General features: G+C 42.8%; 1 protein-coding gene across 18 annotated transcripts in view; it reads right to left on the reverse strand.

The window, feature by feature from the left end:
- Positions 1-27,601, reverse strand: part of Plekhh2 (pleckstrin homology, MyTH4 and FERM domain containing H2) — a 110,301-nt gene that overhangs the window by 66,704 nt on the left and 15,996 nt on the right. For 11 of the 18 annotated variants that reach the window (XR_010052082.1, XM_063261831.1, XM_063261832.1 and 8 more), the window contains 2 exon segments: positions 11,091-11,153; positions 600-749 (listed from right to left, as the gene is read on the reverse strand). Coding sequence is in view for 17 of the 18 variants with exons in the window: in XM_063261831.1 (XP_063117901.1) it covers positions 600-749; positions 11,091-11,153 (213 nt within the window). In the remaining variant the exon portion in view is untranslated. 18 annotated transcript variants of the gene reach the window in all.

The following is a 27,601-nucleotide window of genomic DNA, read 5'->3' on the forward strand; positions in this document are numbered from 1 at the left end:
ATTACAGGCATGGACCACCATACCCACTTTGGTTGCAAATATTTTATGATTGTTATAAACTGAGTATTTCCAAATGAAAAACATCACATTTAAACCCTAAAGTCTGAATGTTAAAGAACATCCATGCATCTAAAAAACTACTAGATAGGGGCCAGAGAGACAGCCCATGGGTAAAGGCATGTGTCACTATGTCTGATGTCGTGGGTTCTATCACCAGGACCATGTGGTGGAAGGAGAGAGCCAACTCCTATAAGTGCCCTCTGACATAGCAACATATGTGCACTCGCACACACATACACAATGAACACTCACACATGCATACTCATGTGCACACACACATGCACATACACATGAACATTCGCACATGCACACATACATGCACTTGTGTGCACACACATACACACACGCATGAGCTCACACATAATAAAAAAGTACTAGATCTTGCCTTGAGTTACCCAAGACCTTTTTTCTGTACCTCTTACCAACACATGTGACATAATCCTGTGAGTAAAAGTCTCCAGAGTACCATATCTAAGCCTTGTTTTAAACTACACAGCAATGAGCACACATTAATAAGATGGGCAATTCAGTTTCCTAACCTGCTCTTCAAGCCGCAGAGCCAAGTTCTGAATGAGGTCATCCTTCTCCTGCATCACAGACTCCAGATCTTGACACTTCTTGTATAGCCGTGTCTCTGACTCACTGGTTTGAATGTTAGCTGCTTTTAGTTTCTCTTCCATAACTTGTACCTAAATTCAGAGGGTAAATTATGCCATTGTACCGGACTTAATTTGTCAGTTTCAAGCTTAGAATTGTACTTTAACATTAGGCTCTTAAATCATATCACAAACTGAAAATATTAAATAAACAGTAAGGTGTAATGTATTGGGGTGATTACAAAATATGAAGACTATTTAACAAGGCGGTGTTACCTTCAGGACGGGCACAAGAGATCATCAGACTGCTGCAGTTACACAGGGTAAAGCACATGTCTACTAGAGCAATGACAGCGTGCAAAGTGTCCGTATGGAAGCAAAGGCCTCTAGCTGTCCCTCCATATGTAGGCAAGGAAAGAATACAAAGAAAGATAGTGTAAGATAAGATTCCAATTAGATGGCCTGGAGATGAACACATTTTGGGGAGAAAACTGTGCTTACAGAAAAGAAAAGAAAAACGAAAAGGAAAGAAAAGAAACACAATAGAAGAAAAAAGAAAACCAAAGAAACTTAAAGCCCAAATAGCAAAATCATTAAAAAGAAAACACCAACAACACAATGTAAGTCCAGACCAGATACAGGCAGTCGAAAGAATTCAATGGGGGCTCATTGTTTATTTGCTAATGTTCTCCAGTTCCAGGCTAGGAAGGCATCAGTGCATGAAACAGACGCTCAAATCCCTTCCTGCATACAAGCTACAGTCTAGTGGAAACAAGAGGCAGTAAGTGTAACAGACTGTATGATTCAGCAGTACATATATGGTTAGTAACAGTAACGTGCGAGCCAGGTGGGCGAGCGACATTAATGTCTAAAACGGACAGACTCTGCTTACGTCTTCTGCAGAGAACACTGACACGTAAGGAATCTTCAGAGGACGCGTGTGTAGTGTCTGCTCACCCCCACACACTGTGAATCTCCCCAACTCAGTGAAGTCTACTTACTGTCACCACCTTCTAACTGGCCCTGTCCTTTTTCTGCAGATCACAAACCCAATTCTTGCATGGTCGAGAGCCTAACGTATTGGAAGCTTCACCTGAGACTTCAGGAGGGTCTAAATAAGGAAGGTGTTCATACAATATTCTAGAAATAAATAGCATAATATTCAAAAATAGGTAAGAAGTTATTTTATCAGAAGCTCAATGATTATAGACATAAAGAAAAAGAAGAATGTGAGAAATTGTAGCTGATAATTCATACATAACAAATCTTTCCGTCATTTTAATAACATCAGGGAAAACTGTAATGAGTCCTTAAAGTCAGCTGCCATTTGGACATGTGTAACTAGGAATCAGATGCCAAAATTGCTCTAATTAAATAACAGATGCACACACGGACAGACAGACACATACACACAAACACACACATACACACACACTCACACATATATACACCACACATATATACACACACATGTTCACATACTCTCTTATACACACACACAGACACACATGCAGCACATATACACAGACACGTACACTCACAAACAGACACATGCACACATACACACTCACACATTTATATATACACCACACATACATACACACACATACATGTTCACATACACTCTCTTACACACACACAGACACACATGCAGCACATATACACAGAGAACACGTACACTCACAGACACAGACACATAGACAAAGACACAAATACACACACCACACCCACATATACACACAACACACACATATGGAGTACTCATACACTCACACATACACACACACCACATACATATACACACATACTATACATCACACACACATATACACACAGCACACACATACATGGAGTAAACATACACATAGAAACACACACTCACACATACAAACACAGACACATATACATACACATACACAAACACACACATATACACATACCACACTTACATATACACATACACAAGCTTAGACACATACCACACACACAGACACACATGCAGTACACATACACAGAGAAAGAGACACATACATACATACACTCACATATACACATACACCACACACATACACACTCTCACACACGCACATACACATACATTCGTATACAAATACAGCACATCTGCACATATTCACTTACACACATATACTACATACACACACACTATATATGGCAATATATATATATATATATATATATATATATTCTCACACACATACACAGCAGGAAACTTTGAAAACAAAAGCAGAGGCAGAAAACATTCTTTTTAAATAATTTAAGTGGCCTTAGGTTTAGATGCTTTAAGAACTAACACAAAGCAGTGATCTTTTTTGTTTGGTTTGGTTTGGTTTTGGATGAGCCATAAAGATTCATACCAATGATAAAGGTTTACCTAACAGTTCTGCCATGAAAAATAGTTCAGAAGGAGGAAAATACACAGCAAACACTCGATCTCTGAACAGTTTTTCCAGTTATTAGCAGGAAATTCTGTAGCTCTTGGAGTTGAAGAGAGTAGCGCCTAAAATGTCAGCCCCTCTCTGAGAATAAAGTAATAGAAGGTAGACCTCAAGAAAGGCCATGGGTTAGAGCTTCAGTCAGCTGAGTGCCTGCTGCCCAAGCATGAAGACTTGAGTTCGGATCCCAGCGCCCACATAAAGGCTGGGCAGGGCAGCTCCCAGTGCTTGGAAGAGGTCAAAGGTAGATCCCAGGAGCTCACTGCCCACCAGTTTAGCCAAATCCATGTGCTGTGGGTTCGATGAGAGACTCTTTCCAAAAACAAGGTCAACCCCATCAAAGAAACCTCTTTATGCAGTGGCCTGAGATTAAGAGACTCACGACTATGCAGGGAGTAACTGTAGAGTGTGCAGCCTTAAGTGGGCGTCTATACACCCTCCCTCCTCCCGAGGCTCAGAGGGCAGGGAGGATGGCAAGCGCAGAGCTCCTGGAAGATGGCTGTGAGTGAGATGTGTCCTCTGGGCAGGACTATGCCTCAGACTCATTAACTCCTGCCATAGCTGCTGTGGCTGCTGCCCCAAGATCAAGTCAGGCAACCGTCTAATGTGGAGAGCCAAGAGCTATACTAGACTCCACCTTTAGCTGAGTGACTACTAACAGCTGGCGGCCACTAGGAGATGGAAAGTCAGTTTTCCATGTGTGGATTCCATGGGTGGATGCCTGTGGTCCACGTGTGTCATTGGACTAACTGGACAGAGAGTGGGAGAAGGAAAAGAAGGAGGGGGGGCGAGGAGACATGATGGAGTTAGGGGAGGGGTTATTGAAGGAGGCCCAGGAGACACTGGAGTTGGGAAGTAGGGATGGGTGGACATGATCTAACCACACGTGTATCTATAAACTACTGAAGAACACATTTTTAAAAAATTTAAAGGAGGGGCTGGGGATTTAGCTCAGTGGTAGAGCGCTTGCCTAGGAAGCGCAAGGCCCTGGGTTCGGTCCCCAGCTCCGAAAAAAAGAACCAAAAAAAAAAAAAATTTAAAGGAAGAGAGTAATTGAGTAAGACACCTGACATTGATTGACCTTCTGTTTCCACATGCAAACACACACATGCACACACACATACACACACACGAACACACACACAAATGCACACACACACACGCACATGCACATACACACACGAACACACACACACACATGCACGCACATGCACACATACGCACACACACACCCACACATGGGATGTACATATACCAGAAAGAGGGGAAATATGAAGTGAGTACAGTTACAGTTTAGATAAAAAGTATCTCCCAAAATGTTCATCTAGAGAAGGCTTGGTCTAACCCCAGACCCAGCCATTGCGATGTGGTTGATCCTGAGAGCTCTAACTTCAGTAATGGATTAAGCCATTGATGGGAGAGGAATCTGATGGCGTTATTGTGGAAAGTTAGGCCATGGCTGGAGCAAGGCTCATCAGAGAGCAAGGATCTGAAGCTCTTGTTCCCTGTGTGTCTGTCTCTGCTCTGCCCTCAGCCCCTCCCTGCTATCTCCTCCTCGACCCCACGGCCTGTCCCCTTCCTCGCTATACCATAAACATCTCTGTTTGTCACCCGCACCCCGTCATGCTGTTTGCCTCATCTTGGGAGCCAGCTGACCACAGACTGAAGCCATGAGCCAAAAATGACCTTTCTCCTGAAAACAGTTGCTCGCAGGTTTTCTGTCACAGCAATGCAAGGTCTGAGCACCCAGAACCATGTGAGAACAGAGACAGGCTTTTATTAAGTCAGAGCGACCACACTTAGATGTCACATGAAACTGCCCTTTCATTACTTAGGGAAGGTTAATTACATATTCCTATAGCTCTGGACAGCCAGTTCCTGGAACCACAGAAGGTGTTCTGGTGTTATGCACGAACATGACAGAGATCCTTGAACTGTTGTCATCTGAAACTCTTTTCAGGTGACTATTACTTTTGGATAAACAACTTCCTGAGGCAAGAAAAATATTGGCAAATGCGCAAAGTCTCTTAAAGAATCACAAAATAGTCTCCAGCATCCGGCCTGCCAGCTGGCCCTGTTACGACCAGGGTTCCCAGCCTTCCTTGGTAATCACTATGAATAAGATGTCTACAGGATGCTAAGAGTTTACAGAAGAAACAAGCCATCTTTTAAAATATCCTACCACAAGCACACGGAAAACAGCCCGGTTCTTTTTCCATTCATTTAACCTTAACCATACAAGAATTTCAGCTACTCAGACTGACCAGTAACAAACACCGACTGAGGAGACAGGGCTCAGAGGTTAAGAGCACTGACTGCTCTTCCAGAGGACCCGGTTCAACTCCCAGCACCCACATGGCAGCTCACAACTGTCTGTAACTTCAGTTCCAGGGGATCTGCCATCCTCACACGACATACCTCCTCACACAGACACACAGGCAAACACTAATGCACGCAAAATAAAAATAAATCAGTTGTTTAGAAAAACACCGACAAATGCAGACTAGCTTAAACGAACCCAGGCAAACATCTACACATACACCCTGCTTTCAGGGGACTTTTCTCTTTTCCTTCAGGTAAGTTCCTAGTTGCTTACTCTCATTATGTCCTTCGACCTTCCCCTAAACCTCTTAGCTCCTGAAATCCCTAAGCTACTCTTCATCAAGAACTACCTTAAGCAGACTTGAACTGCTCAGTTCCCAAAGACGGGGCCGGGCTCTGACTGGTCTGAGGCAAAGGAACCTCTGAGCCCTGGGACAGACATCCTTATAAATAAAAGCACCTTGGCCCCGGCCATCTTGTGCATCAGAACATTAGAGTCAACAGCGTGCTTGCTGGGTGCTACCAGTTACTTTTCTATCACTGTGATAAACTCCACACCCACAGCAAGTTATACAAAGAAGGGTTTATTTGGGCTTATGGTTCCAAAGGGCATGAGTCCATCGCCATGACAACATGGAGACGTGACACCAGCCATGGTGACTGGAGTAGTAATCTGAGAGCTCACATCTAGAACTGAAAACATAAAGTGTGTGTGTGTGTGTGTGTGTGTGTGTGTGTGTGTGTGTGTGTGTGTGTGTGTGTGTGTATCCTGAGGTCTTAATGTCTCAGTGCCCACTGCAAGTGACATATCTCCTCCAGGAAGGCCATACCTCCTAAGCCTCCACTAACAGCATCACCAACCCAGAACCAACTGTTCAAATGGGTGCATAGGCTCACTCAAATCATTACGTGGTGAATATCTATTGCTATTCACACAGGGTCTCAGCCACACAATACCAGTATGACAGGGGTAGAGGAATGGGAAAAGCTAGAGTCTTAGAAACTAAGATCCGTCGCATGAGTACTTCAGGCTGATCCCATACACCAAGCTTTGTGGTTTGGGCATGGACAGTGCTTTGCAAATCTTGCCCATGCACCCTTGATGGGAAGAGCAAGCATATCCCTGCTGATGTCACTGGAAGACAGTGATGTCACTGGAAGACAGTGATGTCACTGGAAGACAGTAACTGGAAACTTGGACCAGTGCTCCTGGACAGTGTCTGTGGTGCCCTTTTTTAAAAAATGGATTTTAAATGTTTCCTTTCCCTGCATATAACCATAACCGCAAGTGTAACGTGGTTTGTTTTTTGTTTTTTGTTTTTCTTGCGTCCTATAAATGCTTCCAATCGTGACTTGAACTCGAGGGTAGTTTGGGGAGCCACCCATAACTCCCAGTGCTATTTTTATCATCCTACTATATGGAAGGCACACAAACCCATGCACTGCTAATACTGCTTCTGCCACTGTCATCCACCGTGGGCTGACTGCCAGGCACATCAATTACATCAACTTCAATCTTCACAATAGCGAACTCCTACTGGGCACTAATATGTGCTCGGAAATATTCCAAGTACTTTACATCTAGCAACCTACTCAATGTCTACACAATCCTGAGACAGGCGCACGACTGTACACATTTCATAGACAGAAAGCTGACACGAGGCAGTCAGAGGTGAGAGCTGACTGAACCCAACAGTTTGACTCCAGAGTCTGTGTTCTTCAATCAATCTGCCATAAACCTCGAGGTCCACCAGAAGCTGTCAGCCGTCAATATTAGCTGCATGTTATAAGTGATAAACCTGATACTCTAATCAAGAAAGGTTTACAGTCACAATGTTGGATTTCAACCCAGTCAGACACTTAAGTCTGATTCCAAGGCAGAGAACCATGAACTCCCTCTGTATCTCCTTCTGACCGTACAGATTCTCCTTGGCAAACTCTGGTCTCATATTCCCCCACCTCTTTCCCACTGTCTCTGGGAGGAGGGAGGAGGGGAAGAGAGGGAAACTGCTCACCTCAAACCCTGAGTTTTCACTGTGTTTACGACACTGTTGTACGTAAATTGAGGTAACAGTTCTCCATGAATTGTGAAGAACAACTGAGTTAGAACTAGTCTCTGCACCAACCTGGATCACAATGGTACAGGAGTGTCTATAATGGTGTCACACTGGCCTTTCTCATGGGTCGGCCCATCCTCATCCTCTCCTATCTTGACAGTCAATGGGCTACATTTATTTACTTTATAGGCAAGGTCCATTATGAAATATCAAGAGATTAAGTTCCAAACACGATGGATTTGACTTAGGGAGCTGGAGTATGTATGTTTGGTTATTTATTAAGCCAGTGATGAGAATTCAGATTACAATTCTTCCCAGATTAACAAAGCAGGGGTAGCTAGTTAAAATGAATTAGCGAAGCCAAATGCTGGCCTTGCTGGCATTTAGAATTCTCATCCACTGCCAGCGGGCATGCTGTCTGACACATCGGCTAGACTTCCTCTGCCGCCTTTTACTAAAGGGACTACTAGCCAACTGCTGACATAGGAATAAGAAACTAAGAACACATCCACAGACGTGTAAGTATGCAAACCCTTAATATCACAGAGAAAGAGAGGTAGACATTGTGTGCCTCTGACACGGGTGTGCAACACCACCCAAGAGCTGGTATTGGAACCAAGAGAGGAAGAACGAAAAAGGTGAGCCAAGAGTGAGGGTAAGTGTTTAGATTTAATTATATTGGAGAGGAAACGACACAGAAGAGCATGTTTAATAGCACCATGGGAAGGAAAATGTGGGAGGCAGAAAGCTTGAAAGGAAAAACTTCACCAACAAATCTCTCCAACAAATACTGAAACAAAGGACAGAAAAAGAACCACACAGAATAAAGTCTAAGTTGCAAGTGAAATGTGTCAATTTACTTCTGATCTCAACTTGAGGCAATCATTAGAAATGAAAAAATCAGCATATACATATATGCTACTTTAAATATTATATCATACATAAATATAGAACATAATACAAATCATATAAATATAATTTAATAGTTAAAATTTTGGTTTATTAATTTAATAATATTCTTATTATATTATAATGCATTGTATATAAATATTACATCATATATCATATTATATATATAAGTAATATAGTAAGGAATAAAAACAAATACTCAAATACATGTGCATGCCCTCTTGTCCTACTGACCAAAAGGTCGAGGCAACTGAAATGCCCATGTATAGTTGAATAAACAAAAATGCAACACACACTCACACACACACACACACACACACACACACACACACACACACACACACATATATGGAACATGTTCAAATTATCCTACTAAATACAAGAAGTCAAACACAAAGATAACATAAGAATAATTCTGTAAGAAATAGCCAATCTAGGTGTGGTGGCACATACCTGTGATGATATGTGGGCGGGAGGACTATAAGTTTAAGGCCAGTCTGGACCACTAGCAGGGCCTCACCTTTCTATGCGAGGTGGGTAAACTCACAAACACAGAGTGTGGTCTGTGACTGCCAGGGCAGAGGGCAGAGGGCAGAGGGAGTGACAGTGACAGGCTTCATTGTGAAAGGTGGCAATAATCAATGGAGCTAAACAGAGATGCTGATTACGTGATAGCTGTGAATTATCTGTCCTAAATAATAGCCTTATATTATACAAACTTCACCCAACTAAAAACCAGAAACGCAGGGCTAGAGAGATGATGGTAGCAGCCAGTAGACTATACTATTTTCCCGGAGGACTCCAGTTCAGGTTCCAGCACTCACAACAGCCAGCTCTAACAGCTCTGGTCTCTGGGGGCACCAGCAAACACGCACGCGCACACACACACACACACACACACACACACACACACACACAGAGACACACACACAGACACAGACACAGACACACACACACACACACAGACACACACACACACACACACACACACACACACAAATGAAATTAATATTAAAAAACAAAACCAGCAGCGACAATGAGATACTTGGAGAATTTCGAATGGTATCTGGTTCTGTGACATACTGAGAAGCCTTTGCTAATGTTTTTGACACGGCGATGGTAGTGTGGTTGGGATTTGTAACAGTCCTTTAGATTAGTTGCTTTGATTTCACTCAACTCACGGGTACGATTGTATGATATCTGGTATTGGCTTCCTCAAAATAATCCAGTGTAGGGGCAAGTGGAGGGATCAAGTGACTATAGATAAGACAAACCGCAGGTTAACAGACTCCCGAGAGACTCTGTTAGGCTATTTTCTCTACTCTTATATGTGGTGGAAGTTTCATTCATAGAATTTTAAGATTTCTTATCAAATATAAATAAGAAATCAAATATAAATAAAATTGGTATTGCTCAGAAATCTGTTAAGCCACTCTTAACAATTTGCTATGTGAAATCTAATCTAGTCTCGAGCTTAAAGGAGGAAACTTGCTTGGTACCACTAAAGCAAGGAAAAGACACCAAAGACAGATGGCGGAGCTAAAAACCGTACGCTGCCATACTATGCCACTATGCCTCTCTCTCTCTCTCTCTCCCTCCCTCCCTCCTTCTCTGTGTGTGTATGCACATACATATGTGTATGTGTATGTGTATGAGTGACTTATTTATTTTTATGTGTATTGGTGTTGGTCTTTTGTCTGCATGTTTGTCTGTCAGGATATTGGATCTTGTGAAACTTGAGGTACAGACAGTTGTGAGCTGTCATGTGGGTGCTGGGAATTGAACCTGGGTCCTCTGGAAGAGCAGCCAGTGCTCTTAGCCTCTGAGCCACCTCCTCGGCTATACTATGCATTTCTGAGAAAGAATTTTGCATTGGAGGTTTTTGCTTTTGGAAACTGTGGCTTTGAGCAACTGTGATAAGGATCTTCCATCGAATGAGAAGCTGTAGATTTAATAACAGTGAAGAACTGGGAGTGTGCATACAAGCCGTCCACCAACTCCCAGGCTGAGTGTGCTCACCCACGCCGTCCACTTCACTGTTCTCAAGGCCCAGAGAGGGCCACGTGACTTAGCAAATCACCATCCAAAGGGTCAGAGCAATATTAAAAAAATCAAAGTACAAAAGAACCTGTTCATCTTAACACCACAACTCAAACAGATTTGCAGTTTCCTCTCAGACTAATCTTAAACTTCTGGATTTGACTTTCCTTACCCATAAACATTAGTATATAAAATATTAATTTTGTACATATTTTTACTAATTATAAGCAAGTTTCTCTATTCATTTTCAGTAAAAGGATTTGAAATAGTGTTTTGGAGCGAGTGCTGTTCATGGCCTTACGTTTACCCATTCATTTTTCTACAATACAGGATTCACATAATTTTCAGCCCTTTATTACTACACATAAAATGGATGTGGGTATGGACACATAGAAAATCTAATTGCTGTTAGGATTCCCGTCAACAGTCACATTTGACTTTCTAAAAATGACTTTCTAAAATCTATCAAAATCCTTTTCTCCCTCTAGGAAAAGTCTATATAGGAGCGGAACAGAATACATTTTTCCACTCTATGAATCGAGCTCTTGAACAAAATTATAAAATATCCAGGAAGGTCGACGGCTATCCTATTTTGTCTTGACTAAACCATCTTTGTATGCATGCAGGCAGGGAAAGATTGACGTGTACTCTACCTCTTGAAAAGCCCTTTCTGCTTGGCGTTCTGCATCGATGACTTGTCTCTCCAATTGTTGCATCTGTAGGGGTGGGGATAAAATACACAAATATTTATATTTATCTTTTGGGGAAAGACTTTAAATCCCACAATGTCATCAACTCTTAAAAATAAACGAAGTAGTTCACTGTATATAAATTACAATTAGCAACATCCAAAAGCACTTGATAATAAAAGTTGATGAACTGCCCAAGTCTTCGTACTTTGAACACTGCAGCCCACTAACTGGGGGCTGAGTGAGGGTTGTTTGTTAGTTCGCAGAATTGGTATCATTCACGTTTTCCTTCTTCAATATTGGTAGTTTATATACAAGAGTGTTCGTCAATGGATAGAAAGTCACTGGTCCATACACATTAAGAACAATAAAAAGACAGAATGCGTTACTAAACAGGGCTTGGTTTTTTGCTTTGTTTTGTTTCGTTTGTTTTAAAATAAAGCCACCATCAAACCGGGAAAGCACACATTCTCACAACCTCACTGGATGGTATATTTAAGTCAAGGCTGTGGCAGCCTGTACGTAGTCTTCTAGATGGATGGAAAGAGTAGTAAACACAAATACCTAAATAAATACAGAAAGTACAATATAAAAGTCTCAGAAGATCCGGTAGTGATTAAGGAATGTGTGTGCCAGGTGTTGAATACACAGCCACGAGGTGAAATTCAAGTCTTTCTCTCTAGAGGCCGTAGTTTGACCAAGTTTAGAGCGGTTTGTTGTTCGGTCTGAGCTCACTTTCACTCTTTTCCAGGACTGTTGGTTCGGATGTCCAGATCTCAGGATTAACTTCCAACTCTCCGCACCCCCAGGCGGACCCTGGAGGACCAGGCAGCCAGCCCCACCCTCTCCCGGCAACACCGAGAAGTGTCTGTCTGGCTAGAGGGGCCAGTCAGCCCAAACCAGCCTTCATCCCACGCTTCCTATCCACCCCACTAAAGATTCTCAACCTCAGGAGCACGGCATGAGCCAGCAACACTCCGTTCTTAAAGGGTCCGTTGACTGGGACCATTTTCTGGGCTTTATCCAGATTCACATTTAACATGGGGTCTCTCAGAAGACCTTCGCCCACTTCCCAGCCACGGCCTCAACATTTCAAAAGAAATCCCGATACCCATGTAAAGCTGGGCACAGTGATCCTACAGGGAGATGAGAGGCAGACATAAGCTTTTGGTGTGGCTAGTCTGGTACACAAAGGACTCTACCTCAAACAAGATGGGAGACAAGGTCTGAAACTCCACCCAACCACTGGAGTACACATACATCTGCACTTACAAGCATGCATGCATACATCATACAGACAACATACGCATGCATCACATACATACGTATACCCCCACAAAGAGTCACTAAGAAGTATTGCTTTCTAGTGATAACGGGAAGGGCATAGTTCAGTCTCTACTGTTGTGAACCTAGGACAAGTCTTCAGACACAGTAGACATCGAGTGCCGTGGATTATTGATGAAATGACAAAGATCTGTAAGTGTGTGTATTCAAAGAATGGCTGTGATGGTGAGTTCTGATTGTTAATGTGACTGGATAAAGATACGCCGAGGAGACTACTGAAACATACTAGTGTCTGAGAAGTTACTTCTAGAGATGGTTGGACTGCGCTCCCTCACATACAAACTCAGCACTTCAGAGTACTTGGAAGCGGTCCAGAACAGCAAGCTTTGTTGCTAGGCTTGAAAAGATGTATGTATGTGTCTTTAAACGAATGAAGCAAAACCACAGGTTCAAAGGTCATTTCTGTTATTTTTTAATTAAACAAAAGAGTAGTCTATGAAATATTAGCGGAAAGGTAGAAAGGACAAGAGGAAAAGCAGTGAATTTGGAGGCGAGATCTAAGTTAGAACCCAGATCCCACTATCTATGAATGGTGTAGTGACAGGTAATTTCTTTAATATAGCAAGTTTGCATTCTTGGTCAGTAAAAAGGAATAACTTTTATCCTAGTATATTTATATAAAAACTGAGTGGCAAGACATTTAGCATAACATTGGATGTGTTCAACTTTTACACAATACCTTTTATAGCATTACATTTCTAGCATACACTAACATTGCTTTACAAATAACGTAAGTTGGGATGGTTCAGGTTCAAACGAGCAAAGTCCACTCAAGTGGTCTGGGTTTCAGTTCTTACTACTTTCCCAACAGTTTCCTCTAGGTTCTATAATTCCTATGTGTAAAATGGTGATAGTACAACCTTCTCTATTACAAAGCGGGGGCTAAAAATAAGAGAACAGGTGACCACAATGTGAAAGGGGGTTAGGTTTTTCAGTAATAAAAAACATGTTTGTCGGGCAGTGGGGGTACACACCTTCAATCCCAGCACTTGGGAGGCAGAGGCAGGCAGATCTCTGAGTTTGAGGCCAGCCTGGTCTACAGAGAGAGTTCTAAGACAACCAGAGCCACACCGAGAGACGGTGTCTCAAAGAATTAACCCCCTTAAAAAAACAAAAACAACTAACAACCCATGATTATAGCGTTTGCAATGTTATACTTTGAAAGACAAAAATGATGGTGTCCAGCTTGAGGGTACAGTTCAATGACAGAATATTTACCTAGGATGCATAGGCCTTAGGTTTAACTTCCAATGACACACACACGCACGCATGCACGCACGCACGCACCCCAAGGAAAGGGGAATAGAGAAAGGAGGAAAGAGATCTGCCTAAAAACGAGGAATTTTTCTCTAACTATATATATAAATAGTAACACATTCACACAGATACTATAAATTGTGTAGATGGATGAAATTTTATACTCTGGGAGCTACAGATCTGTGTGCAGATGGATTGGCTGATAAGCATTAAATCTAGATGATACACATATGAGCCACACTTCCGTGCGTTTGAAAACATATCTCCAATAAGAACTTTTAAGCATCTATGTGAAAAGGTATCCGTGACATATTTAAAGACAAAGCAGGGGCAGAGTGCCTGTGTCTGTGGTAGAGAGCTCAGCTAGCATACCGAATGATTTGGGTTTGATTCCCAGCCACAAAGAAGAGACAGATATAAATTATATATGGAATGACCTGTAAATAATGTTACTGGGAAAGTCTGTAAAAAAAAAGTTAATGAATATTTTAATTTTATTTATATAGGAAAAATGTGTGTTTGATTTTATGGAATGAGATACACATACCCAGGAGCTGTCTAGTTGTCCATATTTATATAATAGAATTGTGAGTCACGTAATTTGTGTCTCAAGGGATGAGTAATGGGGAGTTAATTCCATTTTAATAGAGTATAATGCCCTCCCCATCACTCCTCCATTTCTCTTCGGAAGAGGGTATGCAGGGGCATCAACCAAACATGGCAGATCAAGTTGCAATCACACTAGGCACCTTCCTCAAATTAAGGCTGGAGGAGCCAACTCAGTATGGGGACTCAGGTCCCTAAAGCCAGGTAAAGAGTGAGAGGCAGCCCCTCCTTCCGGTGTTAGGAGTCCAAGGAGAACAAACTACACAACTGTAACACACACACACACACACACACACACATACACACACACACGCGTGCGCGCGCGCATGCTGAGGGCCTCAGTCAGTCCCAAGCATGCTCCCTGGTTGGTGCTTCAGTTTCTGAGCCCAGGTGAGCCCAGGGGAGTTGATTCTGTGGGTTCCTTGTGGTGTTCTTGACCCCTTTGACTCCTGCCCCTGTGCTGTATCTGTTTCCATCAGTTGCTGGAAGAAGCCTCTCTGATGATAGGCTGATCGGGAGGAGGGGAGGGAGGGGACACTGTCAAAATAGAAATCACTACCACCACCACCACCACCACCACCATCATCATCACCATCTTCATCATCATCTACCAAAGAAAACACCGTTGCTAATGGATACGGGATGCAGATATTTGGATGATTGCCAGGACATGTTTTGTTGGGTTGAGTGTGCAGTTTCTCCAGGAACATGGCCGAACAAGCATTGGTATGTAGGATGGACATGGTGTTCAGCTATTTTACATAGCAGAGTTCATTACTAAAGACAAAAAAAAGTATACTGGAAAAGACAGAAGTACCTTGCATTAGAAACAAGTCACTTGTAACGGCTTTAATTACCTTTGGGTAACTTTGCTGCTTCAGAGAAAGTAGACAATTGAAAAAGATTCTGAACTGTTTCATGGGACTAAAGCGTAAATGGATAATGCACACAGAGAAAAGGACTGAGTGGTGGGGCACCGGAGATACCACCTGGGATGACACCACTGAGGATTATGAGGTCACGGTAATCTCTGTGAGATCACAGCAAGGTAACTATTTATAACCCAGAGTCTATGCACACTAAATTAACCAGGAAGAGGAGCAAAGTAAACTCTAAGGCCAACAAAACAGGGAAATCTGGTAAAGACTACAGTGGGGAGAGAAAAGGCAAAGACAATACAGTCAGGAACCGTTCATAGAAGAATACAACTGATAAAGCACACATCAAAACCACAAATGACCGATGTCAGGAACTCAAGAAGGGCTCAAGAGTAGGTTTCTGGTTGTGTCATGTGATACAGACTCACGTGGTGTTTTGTTGAAGCAGACCCATGGGAGGGCCTGTGATGTTTGAAGAGATAAATAGGACTCAATGGACAGTGATGGGGTGCTTGCATTGCTAGCCTTGCAACACTTCATTGGTCTGAGTCTTCACTGATTTTCACTTCATTGAGGGAGGCACAGCAGAGAACTTCTCTTGGTGTCCTTGAATCCCTGCTGGTTCTGGTCGCTCCGGCTAACTCGTGCCGATTTGGCAGGGGCCTGGCTGTTTCTGCTGGATCAGGCCACTGCTGCTGATTCCTGTTTGGTATCCTGACACTACTGAACTGGACAGCTGGGGTCCTGACAAACAGAGATCAGAATCACCTCCAAAGAACAACTTCTAAACAGGTCCACATCCCCTTGTCCTGCTCTCCATCTTTTCTCCCCTACCTTTGGACAGGGGGCTAGAAGAGGGGTCAACGTCTTTGAAACCCTTTATTAAAAGGAGCTTTTTAAAATCTAAGCCTACAAAGGGCCCAAATATAGAACAGAACTTGGGGGGCAGAAATAACAATATTGTGAGCAAAAATAATTGGACAGCTTGGCTGAAACATGCAATCTTTTTTAGGGACATACAATTGCAAAGATTAGGGAGAAATGTTAGCTTAATGGTCTTGTCTCTAAGGAATGCATCAGACTATTTAAAACATTACAAAAGGAAAACTCCAAGAGTGCATAGCTTTGCTAGTAAAGGTGTGTCTAAGAACGAAAACAAACTCAAAACTAAACAACCCTCTTTAAGAGGCTACTGCTTCCCAGTGCACTTTACCAGACCAGCTACAGGAATGCTATTTTCGCTTAGCTCCCAGTCTGTATGTGTTATAGAAAGAAACAGGTGGTCAGCTTCAAGTATAATAATGAACATCAGAGACCTTTTGCAACTCTCCATTCCATAAATTATATACATTACACATAGGTCCTCAAATAAATGTATTTAAAAGAGTCACGAGTGCTGTTTTTCTCTTTTTTGATTTTTTTATTTAAAAATTATCTCGGTTGGGGATTTAGCTCAGTGGTAGAGCGCTTGCCTAGGAAGCACAAGGCCCTGGGTTCGGTCCCCAGCTCCGAAAAAAAGAACCAAAAAAAAAAAAAATTATCTCATACAATTCATTCTCCTAACGAACTTTCCCCTCTTCCAATTCCTCCCCACCCCTCAAGTCCCCCCACCTCTCTATTGTGTTCCCACTCAAAACCAAAAGCAAATGAAACCAAACAACCACAATCAAAACCAAAACCAAAACAATAATATCTTCATGGGTACAATGCCAGAAATCCTTAATAAAATATTGACAGATCAAATCTAGATATATATGGTGAAGTTAGCATTCTTGCCTGTCATGGATGAGAAGGCAGACAAGTGGCTTCTAGGACTTAGAATGTGGGGAGGAAACTGAGATAACATACAGGAAACGTCTCCAGGTTGAGACTGGGTGTGTATTTTTACCATATGTATATCAAGCTGATCCCCCCCCCATTTAAATATCAAATAGCCTCAAACTCTAAAACATACAAAGAAGTCGTGAAGTCAGCTAGCAAAAATCAATGTTTTGAATTGATTTAGACAATCCAGTGTTACCACTGTAACAATGTTACAATGTAACAATTTTATAACAATGTAACAAAAGCAATGTTAGAACCATCCTATATACAGACACCAAATCCAGACACTATTATGGATGCCAAGAAGTGCTTGTTGACAGGAGCCTGATAAAGCCTGAGAGGCTCTGCCAGAGCCTGACAAATACAGAGGCGGATGCTCACAGCCAACCACTGAATTGAGAACCGGATCTCCAATGGAGGAGTTAGAGAAAGGACTGAAGGAGCAGAAGGGGTTTGCAACCCCATATGAACAACAACGATATCAACCAATCAGAGCCCCCAGAGCTCCCAGGGACTAAACCACCAACCAAAAATTACACACGGGGGAACCCATGGCTTCAGCTGCATATGTGGCAGAGGATGGCCTTGGAGAGGCCCTTGGTCCCGTGATGCCCCACTGTAGGGTAATGCCAGGGTGGTGAGGTGGGAATGGGAAGCACCCATAGAAGCAGGGGGAGGAAAAATGTGATAGGGAGTTTGTGGAGTGAAAACCAGGAAAGGGGATAACATTTGAAATGTAAATAAATAAAATATCCAATAAAAAATGTTAGACAAATGTAAACATGGAAATACTGTGTGAGAAACCTCAGACTACGTGCAGGGTAGTTAGAGATTAAGTGGGAATAGAATCTATTATTAGAAGGACAGTAGGGGCTGGGGATTTAGCTCAGTGGTAGAGCGCTTACCTAGGAAGCGCAAGGCCCTGGGTTCGGTCCCCAGCTCCGGGGGAAAAAAAAAAAAAGGACAGTAACTTTAAAAGGTGTAGGGAGAGGTTAAAGACTAAATGGGTAGGAAAATAATTCAAAACCGAGTAGGTGGTCAGAAGCCAGCCTTCGTACGGCCCCACAACAGCCTCACCTTGTGGTTATCTGGCTCCTTTCCTTACTACATGGGGCTAACCTTTGTGATGACAGGTTCCTGTGGAATGATGGAGACTCACTTCTGAGCCTATGTCATAAAAGACACCGTGTCTTCCACCTTGAACTCGCCTGGATTACCTTCGCTGCTCTCAGGTAGCCATGCTGAGGTGTCTCCAAGGCTGACCAGCTGAGGCTTCCTACCACCAGCCAATTTCCCAACAACCATCGAGTAAACTCTTTTGGCAGCTCCATTCAAACCGTCAGCTGCCGGCAAGCCTGACCAACACGCTGACTCAGCTTCACCAGAGGGATGAGCTAATTTACTCCCACGGTCTCTGACACTTAGAAACTATGCGAGATAATGAGTGTCTGTAGTGTTTGAAAGTTTGGAGTGATTTGTCGACACGAAATAGATATGTAAAGGCAGACATAATAAAGTATGCACCAGAAGAAAAGAACGCATGCAACATGGGAAGTAAAGTTTAAGGCAAAAGAGGGCGAAAATATGTGCAGATGGGGCTCCAGAGTAATGGAGGTAACAGAAGAAGGTGAATGAGGGAGAAAGAAGAGAGTCACTAGGAGAAGTAGCACGATGGCATTTCACAGTCATGCCCCGTGCCGTACAGAGTAATCTTTTTTAGAGATTTATTTATTTTATATGAACACACTGTCGCTGTCCTCAGACACACCAGAAGAGGGCTTCGGATCCCATTACAGATGGTTGTGAGCCACCATGTGGTTGCTGGGATTTGAACTCAGGACCTCTGGAAGAGCAGCCAGTGCTCTTAACCGCTGAGCCATCTCTCCAGCCCTCCCAGAGTAACCTTAAAGCTGAGTGCTTTGCTTTTTAAGAGATGAACAGAAATTGAAGATGTTAGTCTAGGGGGAGTGGGAGAGGTGTTCAGTAAGGAGCTGAGTGACTGGAAAGTCCTTTGTTCGTGAGGAAGGAAATGATACTGAATGGCTATGTAATTCATGTCACGTATGTGTGTTAAACAGAAAAGTAGAAACGACGGTGCATATTACAGAAGAGAGATACGTGAGTGGTATTTTAAAAACACATCCAAAACATCAACCGAAACCTGGCCCACCCCAGCCACTCTGCCTAGCATCTTCCAGTGTGACGCAGAATACATGGAGACACCAACTTCCCCAGAAATGGGTTCATTTTCTTAAAGTTCAGACAGCAGCCTTCAGAGTAGACTAGATGAGAAAGCAAAGGTGAAAAGAAATTCAGTCTCCAACAGACTGATGACAGACAGACAGGCAGACAAGGCTGTATTCAGAAGGTGGTCGGGTCGCTCCTGTCTCAGGTGTACCTTCTCTTCCATGAGGCATGGACTAGTTCCTTCTGTTAACACTGGCTGCTTGGCAGCTGACTCCATTAGAACACTGTATCTGCCGAGGCTGGCCCTGAAGCTTTGAGCTGTTCTTAGAACCCCGGAGCATCATGGGAAAAGATGCAGCTACCTTGCTGCAGAGAGAAAGGGAGAGAGGGAGGCACCTGTGTCTAGTTACTCTGCTACAACCAACTCAGTGTCAGGTATGTAGATCTTGAACATACCAGCCAGCTGTCATGTCTATGTCCTTGCTGAACCCTAGTTCTAGTTTATCTGCAAGTGAATGCTGTTACATGAGAGACCCTATTATACAGCAAACAGTCTAAGACCAACAATAGAACCATAAACAAATGCTCTTATAAAACCACTGAAATCTTTCTTAATTGATAAAAATTATATTTACAGGACCGGAAAGATGGCTCAGTGGTTATGCCCACACTGCTTTTCCAGAGAACCTCACAACTTTCAATAACTCTAGCTCCAGGGGGATGACTCCTCTGACCTCAGAGGGACCTATACTCATATCAACTACTTACCTACACACACACACACACACACACACACACACACACGGGAGTCGGTGGGGGGACGATCAGAGAAAGATTCGACAAATAGGAAATGCCCAACTCTGTGAGAAGAGAGAGAAAAGAGAGGCAACATAAGAGGAACAGCGCATAAGGAGAGGGGAAGACAGTTGTACACCGACAGGCTGCAGAGAGAACAATCTAGACACAGACGACGATAGAAGGAGGCAGAGAATGAGAAGGAGCCAGAGGATCAGAACAGATTGCAAAAATTAATTTGAGGCCAAGCAGAGCAAAAAGTCAGAGAGAGAGAGAGGCCGAGAGAGAAGCCAGATTGATCAATCAGCTTGGAGAGGAATCTTGAGCCAAAAGAGCGGAGTTGAACCAGCCAGCCAGAGTTCATACAGAACAAGAAATGGTGGGCTTACTCAGTAGCAAGTCTCAGAGGCGGAAAACATTCTAGGCCTAGATAACAATGTGTAGAAGCTAGAACCTTCCAGAACTAGGCCTAGGTTAGCAGATAGAGGTAATAAACCTCAGAGATGACAATTAACTAAGGAGAATAAAAGTTACAGTAACGTGTGTGGTATAAAGAAAGTAATGTTTCAGCTTCAAGTATAATCATGAAAATCACAGAGCTCTCCCAATTCTCCAGTCCATAAAATTTATTCATACAGAGAGGCCCCCAGATCAGTGGATTAAGAAGAGCTGCAGGTGCTCTTTCTCCTCTTCTCTTTAGAAGTTTTTTATTTAAACATTATCTCACACAATTCAGTCTCATCATGATCTTTCCCCTCTTCCAACTCCTCCCAAACTCTACCCAACTCCCTACTCACCCAACTTTGTATTGTCTCTCAAAAAGCAAAAAACAAAAAACAAAAAAAAACCCCAAAAACTCAAACAACCAAACAACCAAAAAAAAAAAAAAGAGAGAGGAAGAAAGAAAGAAAGAAAGAAAGAAAGAAAGAAAGAAAGAAAGAAAGAAAGATCAATACAAACAAGTAAAATATCAATGAGACAAAAAAAAGGCAAAAACGTAACAAAAGTCCAAAAAAAATGGGGTTCATTTTGTGTTGGTCAATGACTACTGGACACAGGCCGAATCTAACAGCACTCCACTGGAGAACATGTATTTTCCCTTTGCCAGTGGCTATCAATTACAAATAGCTTTTTGGTAAGGGGTGGAACCTCATGTCTACTTTCCTCCTCATATAAGTGCTTTTTTTGATGGTTAAAAATGTTAGGTTAAGGGCTGGAGAGATGGCTCAGTGGTTAAGAGCACTGACTGCTCTTCCAGAGATCCTGAGTTCAATTCCCAGCAACCACATGGTGGCTCACAACCATCTGTAATGGGATCTGATGTCCTCTTCTGCTGTGTCTGAAGACAGCTACAGTGCACTTATATATAATAAATAAATAAATCTTTAAAAAAAATGTTAGGTTAAGTCATCAGGATGCATTCCAGGCTAAACATATGATAACTATTGATAATACTATTATAAGTTAATGTCAACAGTTTTCTTTTTTTTTAAAAAAAAATTATGATTTGCTTGTTATGGATATGTATGTGTGGCTGTGTGAGCACATATGTACCACATGCATGTATGTGTCCATGCAGGTCAGAGAGTGTTGGAAATCATGGATCTGGAGTTACAGGAAGTTGTGAGCTGTGTGGTGTGGGAGCTGGGAAACAACCCAGAATCCTCTACAAGATGAGTTAAGTATTTTTTTTACCACTCAACTATCTCTCCAGCCCTGAAGAGTTTACTGAAAGACCATCTATACGTTTTCTTTTTGTACGTACGCTGAGCAATGACTCGGTGAGTGGAGTGTTTGCCATGCAGGTGTGAGGGCCTGAGTTTGGACCTTGAGCAATTTAAGAGAGGGGTGGGCCTGTAGGTATCTGCAGCTCCATGCCTGGGGTCTGAGTGGAGGTAGGATGCTTCCCAGACTTCGATAGCCAGACAATAACAGGATTGGTGACTTCCAGGTTGAATGAAGAGGCCAGTTCAAAGAAAGAAGATGGAGGGTTGGAACCTTAATTTTTTTTTAAAAGTCTACTCTTATTGATGGTTCTTAAACATTTTAATCTCCCTTTTAACCCGCCAACCACAAGAGGTAGTAGAAAAGAAAGGATATGGGGGAAAGGGACCTGCTTAGAAAGGTTCTTTAGAATAATTCCCATCTGTGTTGTCTGAAAATTGACCGTTCAGTTCACAGGTCAACAGTGACAAGCTTGATCCACTCGCAAACACTTTATAGCTACACCAAAAGTCTAGTTCGGTAGAGATGAGATAGTAAACGCAAGTTAACAGTGGTGGCACCACTTAGCAGAGACAGCCAGGCCTCAGCCTGACCATGGGTCCACAGGAGGGACCAGGGCCAACAGGAATCCTCGGGAAAGTTCTCGGCCGTGTGTCTCTCAGCTAAACGCAGATCAACGAAGAAGTGAGAGCAGCAAGCACTGAATAGCTAGCTCTGTAAGCAAGTCAAGCTCAGTCTCCACCACTGTCTGTCAAGTCCTTTTTAGACTCCCTCCAACATCACATGTCCTCCTCAGCCTGTGCGCCTGTCTCGGTTGCATCACTCTGTCAATCAGCCTGAGTCTGAGGCAGTGACAAGAAACTGTAGCATGCCACCAAAAGTTTTTGGTGCGTTTCTCTCTGTGGAATCCTGACAAATAGAGCTCAATTACCCAGTGTAAGGTGGACCAATACTTGTGTGCTGTCAGCAAAGAATCCTTCACCATGTGTCCTTTCGCCTGTGTGCTTGAGCAGAACACTCTTTCTCCCTGTCTACTTCAGTGAAACATTCCTTCATGAGTCTGCCGTAGTCTTTCACCTGTGTCCGCTTCAAGGAAACGTCCCTTCACATGTTTGTCCTAAAAAAACACCATCCAACACAACTGACATTCCAAAGAACCCCTCGGTTTCCACTTCAGAGGGTGATAAAGACGCTGATGTCGATCGCTGGCATCCGCAAGTCCGTGCACACCCCAGACCCCTAGTCTTGCTGTTGCAAAGCCAAGGTAGCCCGAAGAGTTAGTTGTTGTGGGTGAATTATTCTCCAAAGGGAAGACAGCCAGTTGTGTTCGCTCATCTCACTGTGCCTACTCCAGCCCACCCCCACACGCCACAGTCTTTCAAAGCCCGTGGTTTTGTGGTAACACTGGAAAAAACTACTAGTTTTCTTGAAGGCAAGACAGCTAAAGCAAGTCTCGTTGCTTGGCGTTTTCCCATTCTATGGCTTTGAATGGGCTTAAACGTACAGTATCTTCTAGTTCCCAACAAAGCCACAGCATTACCTAAATTCTGAGGACTAGTCTTTGTTCTGGAAATCCATTCAGTTCCTGAAGAGGGCTTTCTAGCAAACAAGTGGCTAGTGACCATCCTAACGGTTCCAGCAGCTCTCTGGATCCTTCCATCCCTCTGGATCTCCACCCCACACCCAGTATCAGCCCCAATGTGGTGCTCTGCCAAGTTGTTAATCATAAGCCAACTCCCCAGTATCTCCTTGTCAGACCAGTTCCTCATCTACTGCTTATGCTGGCAGCTGTTAAACATAAAGGGAGATAAAGAAAAATAAGGCACATTTATAATAATTTCAGACATATTTAAAGAGATGCTTAAAGATGATACCTCAGATAAGTATCATGGGCCAGGCCTGGCGGCACTTGCCTTTCATCCCAGCACTTGGAAGGCAAAGTCAGAAAGATCTCTGTGAGTTTGAGGCAAGCCTGGTTCTACAGAGTGAGTTCCAGAATAGCCAGGGTATAGAGAAACCCTGTCTTAAACAAACAAATAAAATGTTACAAAGATGTTGTAAGGCTGGAGAGATGGCTCAGTGGTTAAGAGCACTGGCTGCTCTTCCAGAGGTCCTGAGTTCAATTCCCAGCGACCACATGGTGGCTCACAACCATCTGTAATGGGATTTGATGCCCTCTTCTGGTGTGTCTGAAGACAGCTACAGTGTATCCTATACCTGAAATAAATAAATAATTTAAAAAGGGGGGGGGGCTGGAGAGATGGCTCAGCGGTTAAGAGTGCCGACTGCTCTTCCAGAGGTCCTGAGTTCAATTCCCAGGGACCACACGGTGGCTCACAACCATCTGTAATGGGATTTGATGCCCCTTTTCTGGTGTATCTGAAGACAGCTACAGATGTAAGTAAAAGGATGAAAAACTTACCAAGAATATTTTAAAAATGGAGATTTCTGTGCCAAAGTTTTATGAGTAATAGGATAAGTTATGAATGGAATAATTCATCAAGAAAATATAACAATCATGGGGCTGGAGAGATGGCTCAGTGGTTAAGAGCACTGACTGCTCTTCCAGAGGTCCTGAGTTCAATTCCCAGCAACCACATGGTGGCTCACAACCATCTGTAATGAGATCTGATGCCCTCTTCTGGTGTGCCTGAAGACAGCTACAGTGTACTCATATAAATAAAATAAATATATCTTGAAAAAAAAAGAAAATATAACAATCATAATTCTAAGTGTTCAAAAATCAAAACATATACAGGAGAGCTGGGGTGGAATTAGTGGTAAAGCAAATACTTATAAAGTATGAGACTAATAAAGTATGAGACTGGGGTTCCATCCCCAGCCAGGGGAAAGCTGTGTGTGTGTGTGTGATGTGTGTAAGTGTGTGAATGTGTGTGTATATGTGTGTGTGAATGTGTGTAGTGTGTGTGTGTGAATGTGTGTATTGTGTGTGTGAATGTGTGTATTGTGTGTGTGTGTGGTGTGTGGTGTGTGTGTATGGTATGTGTGAAAGTGTGTGAATGTGTGTGTATATGTGTGTATGAATGTGTGTAGTGTGTGTGTGTGAATGTGTGTAGTGTGTGTGTGTGAATGTGTGTATTGTGTGTGTGTGTGTGGTGTGGTGTGTGTGTGTATTGTGTGTGTGTGAATGTGTGTATTGTGTGTGTGTGAATGTGTGTGTATATGTGTGTGTGAATGTGTGTAGTGTGTGCGTGTGAATGTGTGTAGTGTGTGTGTGTGGATGTGTGTGTATATGTGTGTGTGAATGTGTGTAGTGTGTGTGTGTGAATGTGTGTATTGTGTGTGTGAATGTGTGTATTGTGTGTGTGTGTGGTGTGTGGTGTGTGTGTGTATGGTATGTGTGAAAGTGTGTGAATGTGTATATGTATGGGGTGTGTGTATTGTGTGTGTATACTATATATGATGTGTAAAACTGTCACATAGGTTTTATTTTTGTTCAAATATTTTGAGAAGTCAGAAGAAATGATTGTGTTTAAATAATAATTTCCAAGGAAATATCCTTGGAAATATTCAGATTTCCCATCAAAAGACTAAACACATCTATTTACTTCACAACTTGGTTTTTCTGTTTACTTTTCTGTTTATCAAGGCTATAAATATACAAATACATCAACTAATTCCAAAAGGCTTATTAATAAGCACAGTGGACATTTTTAGCCAATTCTTTTCATAGTTGCCACATGTTCTAAATAGCACACTTCTATTTCTGTTGACCTTCCTTCTTAAAAATGATTTCCCACTTATTTCCTTAATGGAAAATAAAGATTTCTTGCCATCAGTCTAGATCCACATCACGTCTCCTGTTGCCTCTGCTTCTTCATGCGGTCCCTTATTTAAAGCGCACTCTGAGATCCTTGTCATGGTTTCAGTGAATGAGAGCCATAGCACGCATGTGACTGATGTGACATTCAGCCACGCGTCACCGAGGTACTTACTTTTACTAAATAGCCTTTCTCCTAGAATTTGATGAGTTATTTTTTTCTTTACGTAGTCCTTAAAATGAAACTTCCAAATTCCCACCACCGTCCCAGCTATGTCTCAAAGAGCTCACTCAGATCTTGGATTTCTACACTTCTTCTGAAGCCACACCCAAAGCCTCTGAACGTGCCAGTGTGAACATTAGCCTCAGTCTGGGCCCAACTGTCTTTTTGAAAGAGTTGTCTGTCACTTTCTTCTGCCCTGGGTCACCTGCTCCCTGTACTCTGTCATCTGGAGCCTGAGTTTACTTCCTCCTTTTAATGGGACCCATTCTCCTGAAGTCTCTCAGAATGGTTACATGTGATGCAACATGTGTTAAAAATATCCTGTGACCTCTCAGACAAGATTCATATTTGGGGGAATATGGTTCGGTAGATAAAGGTACTTTCAGTCAACTTTCTCCCCAGCTCTCACATGCTTGAAGGAGAATACTAGTTGATTGTTGCAAGCAATTAATTGCTGACCTCAGCATATGCACCATGATATGTGTGTGTGTGTGTGTGTGTGTGTGTGTGTGTGTGTGTGTGTGTGTGTGTGTGTTTTGGTTTTTTATCGTCTAATGCTGCCTCTGAGAAGCTTAAAAGGCTTCCAGTTCCTGGTCCTCTGTAGGCTACCTGCTTGTTTCCCTGAAAGTATGAAGCGGAATGATGCAAAACAGCCTAGATTTGAGGGTCCTGAGCCTCCTGAAGGCCATCAGCTCCTTAGAACCCTGCAATGACTAGAGAGAAAATATGTATCGTGCTGATAAAGAGGGTGTATTCATGAAGACATGTGACTGCTTAGATGTCTCACTGACTCTCGTATACCAAACATCCATCAACTAAGCATTCATTTCCTGTTTAAAAAGAAAAAAACAACTAAAACTTTCTTCCCTTACAAAGTTGAATAAATTGTTTGAAGCGTATTCGTGCAACAACTGTCACATTTACGAGCTCACAGCAGTGTCCTAACACTGACCAGAAAACAAAGTCGAGAGTGGACCAGCAGCAGCCTTGTATACACAGCTGTCAGAGAGGTTCCCAGATGTCCCGCTCTTAAATGTAAACAGACCACCAAAGATCAGCCAACACATGGGAAGAGCTTGCCTCTCGAAAAAGCAACAACCACAGAAAGAGGGAAATAATCTCAGAGGAAAGACAGATAAGGGACTCCAGAGGATGTTTTAGAAATGCTAAAAATGTTGAAGAAGCAAGAACTTTCAAATACACGGTGCTGCAGTCACTGTACGGAGTGGAAAGTGTTCCCAGCAAGAAACAGGAGCTTGCATTTAGAGTGAGCTCGCTGTGTGCAGAATCACACTTCTAGCCGGTAGTGGTGCTGGCAATCAGTTTTTTATTCCCACTCCCTGGTTGAACCGCAGCTGTACATCAACCGCCCACACAATACAGAGTAATGCAGAACCACAGGAAAATGCTGCCAAGCCTAAACCCATACGGATCGTAACCGAAACCATTAGCATTTACTTCTATCCTGCATGATGCCTTGAGCCTAGGAACTCTTCACTGGTAAACTGTGCTGGTTTGAGAAATGTCCCACTCAATCTCGGACATTTCAACACATGGTTCCCAGTCGATGCTGTTGCTTGGGGAGGTTTAGGAGGTGTGGCCAGGCTGAAGAAAGACCCACCCGGGTCAGACTTGGAAAGCAAAGAGCTACCCCCATTGCACGCAGTCTCTTCTTCATGTTTGCACTCTGACATGACAATGCTCAGCTTCCCGTCTCTGCCACCATGCCTGCTGCCTGTCGCTATGACTGCACCCCACCGTCATGGTCTTACAACACTGGAGCCACAAGCCAAATAATCTCTCCTCTACATCATGGTGTTTTATCACAGCAAAGCAAATAATAAAGTAACCTTCA

This window comes from Rattus norvegicus, chromosome 6, assembly GCF_036323735.1.
Source record: "Rattus norvegicus strain BN/NHsdMcwi chromosome 6, GRCr8, whole genome shotgun sequence".
Classification (NCBI taxonomy): domain Eukaryota; kingdom Metazoa; phylum Chordata; class Mammalia; order Rodentia; family Muridae; genus Rattus; species Rattus norvegicus.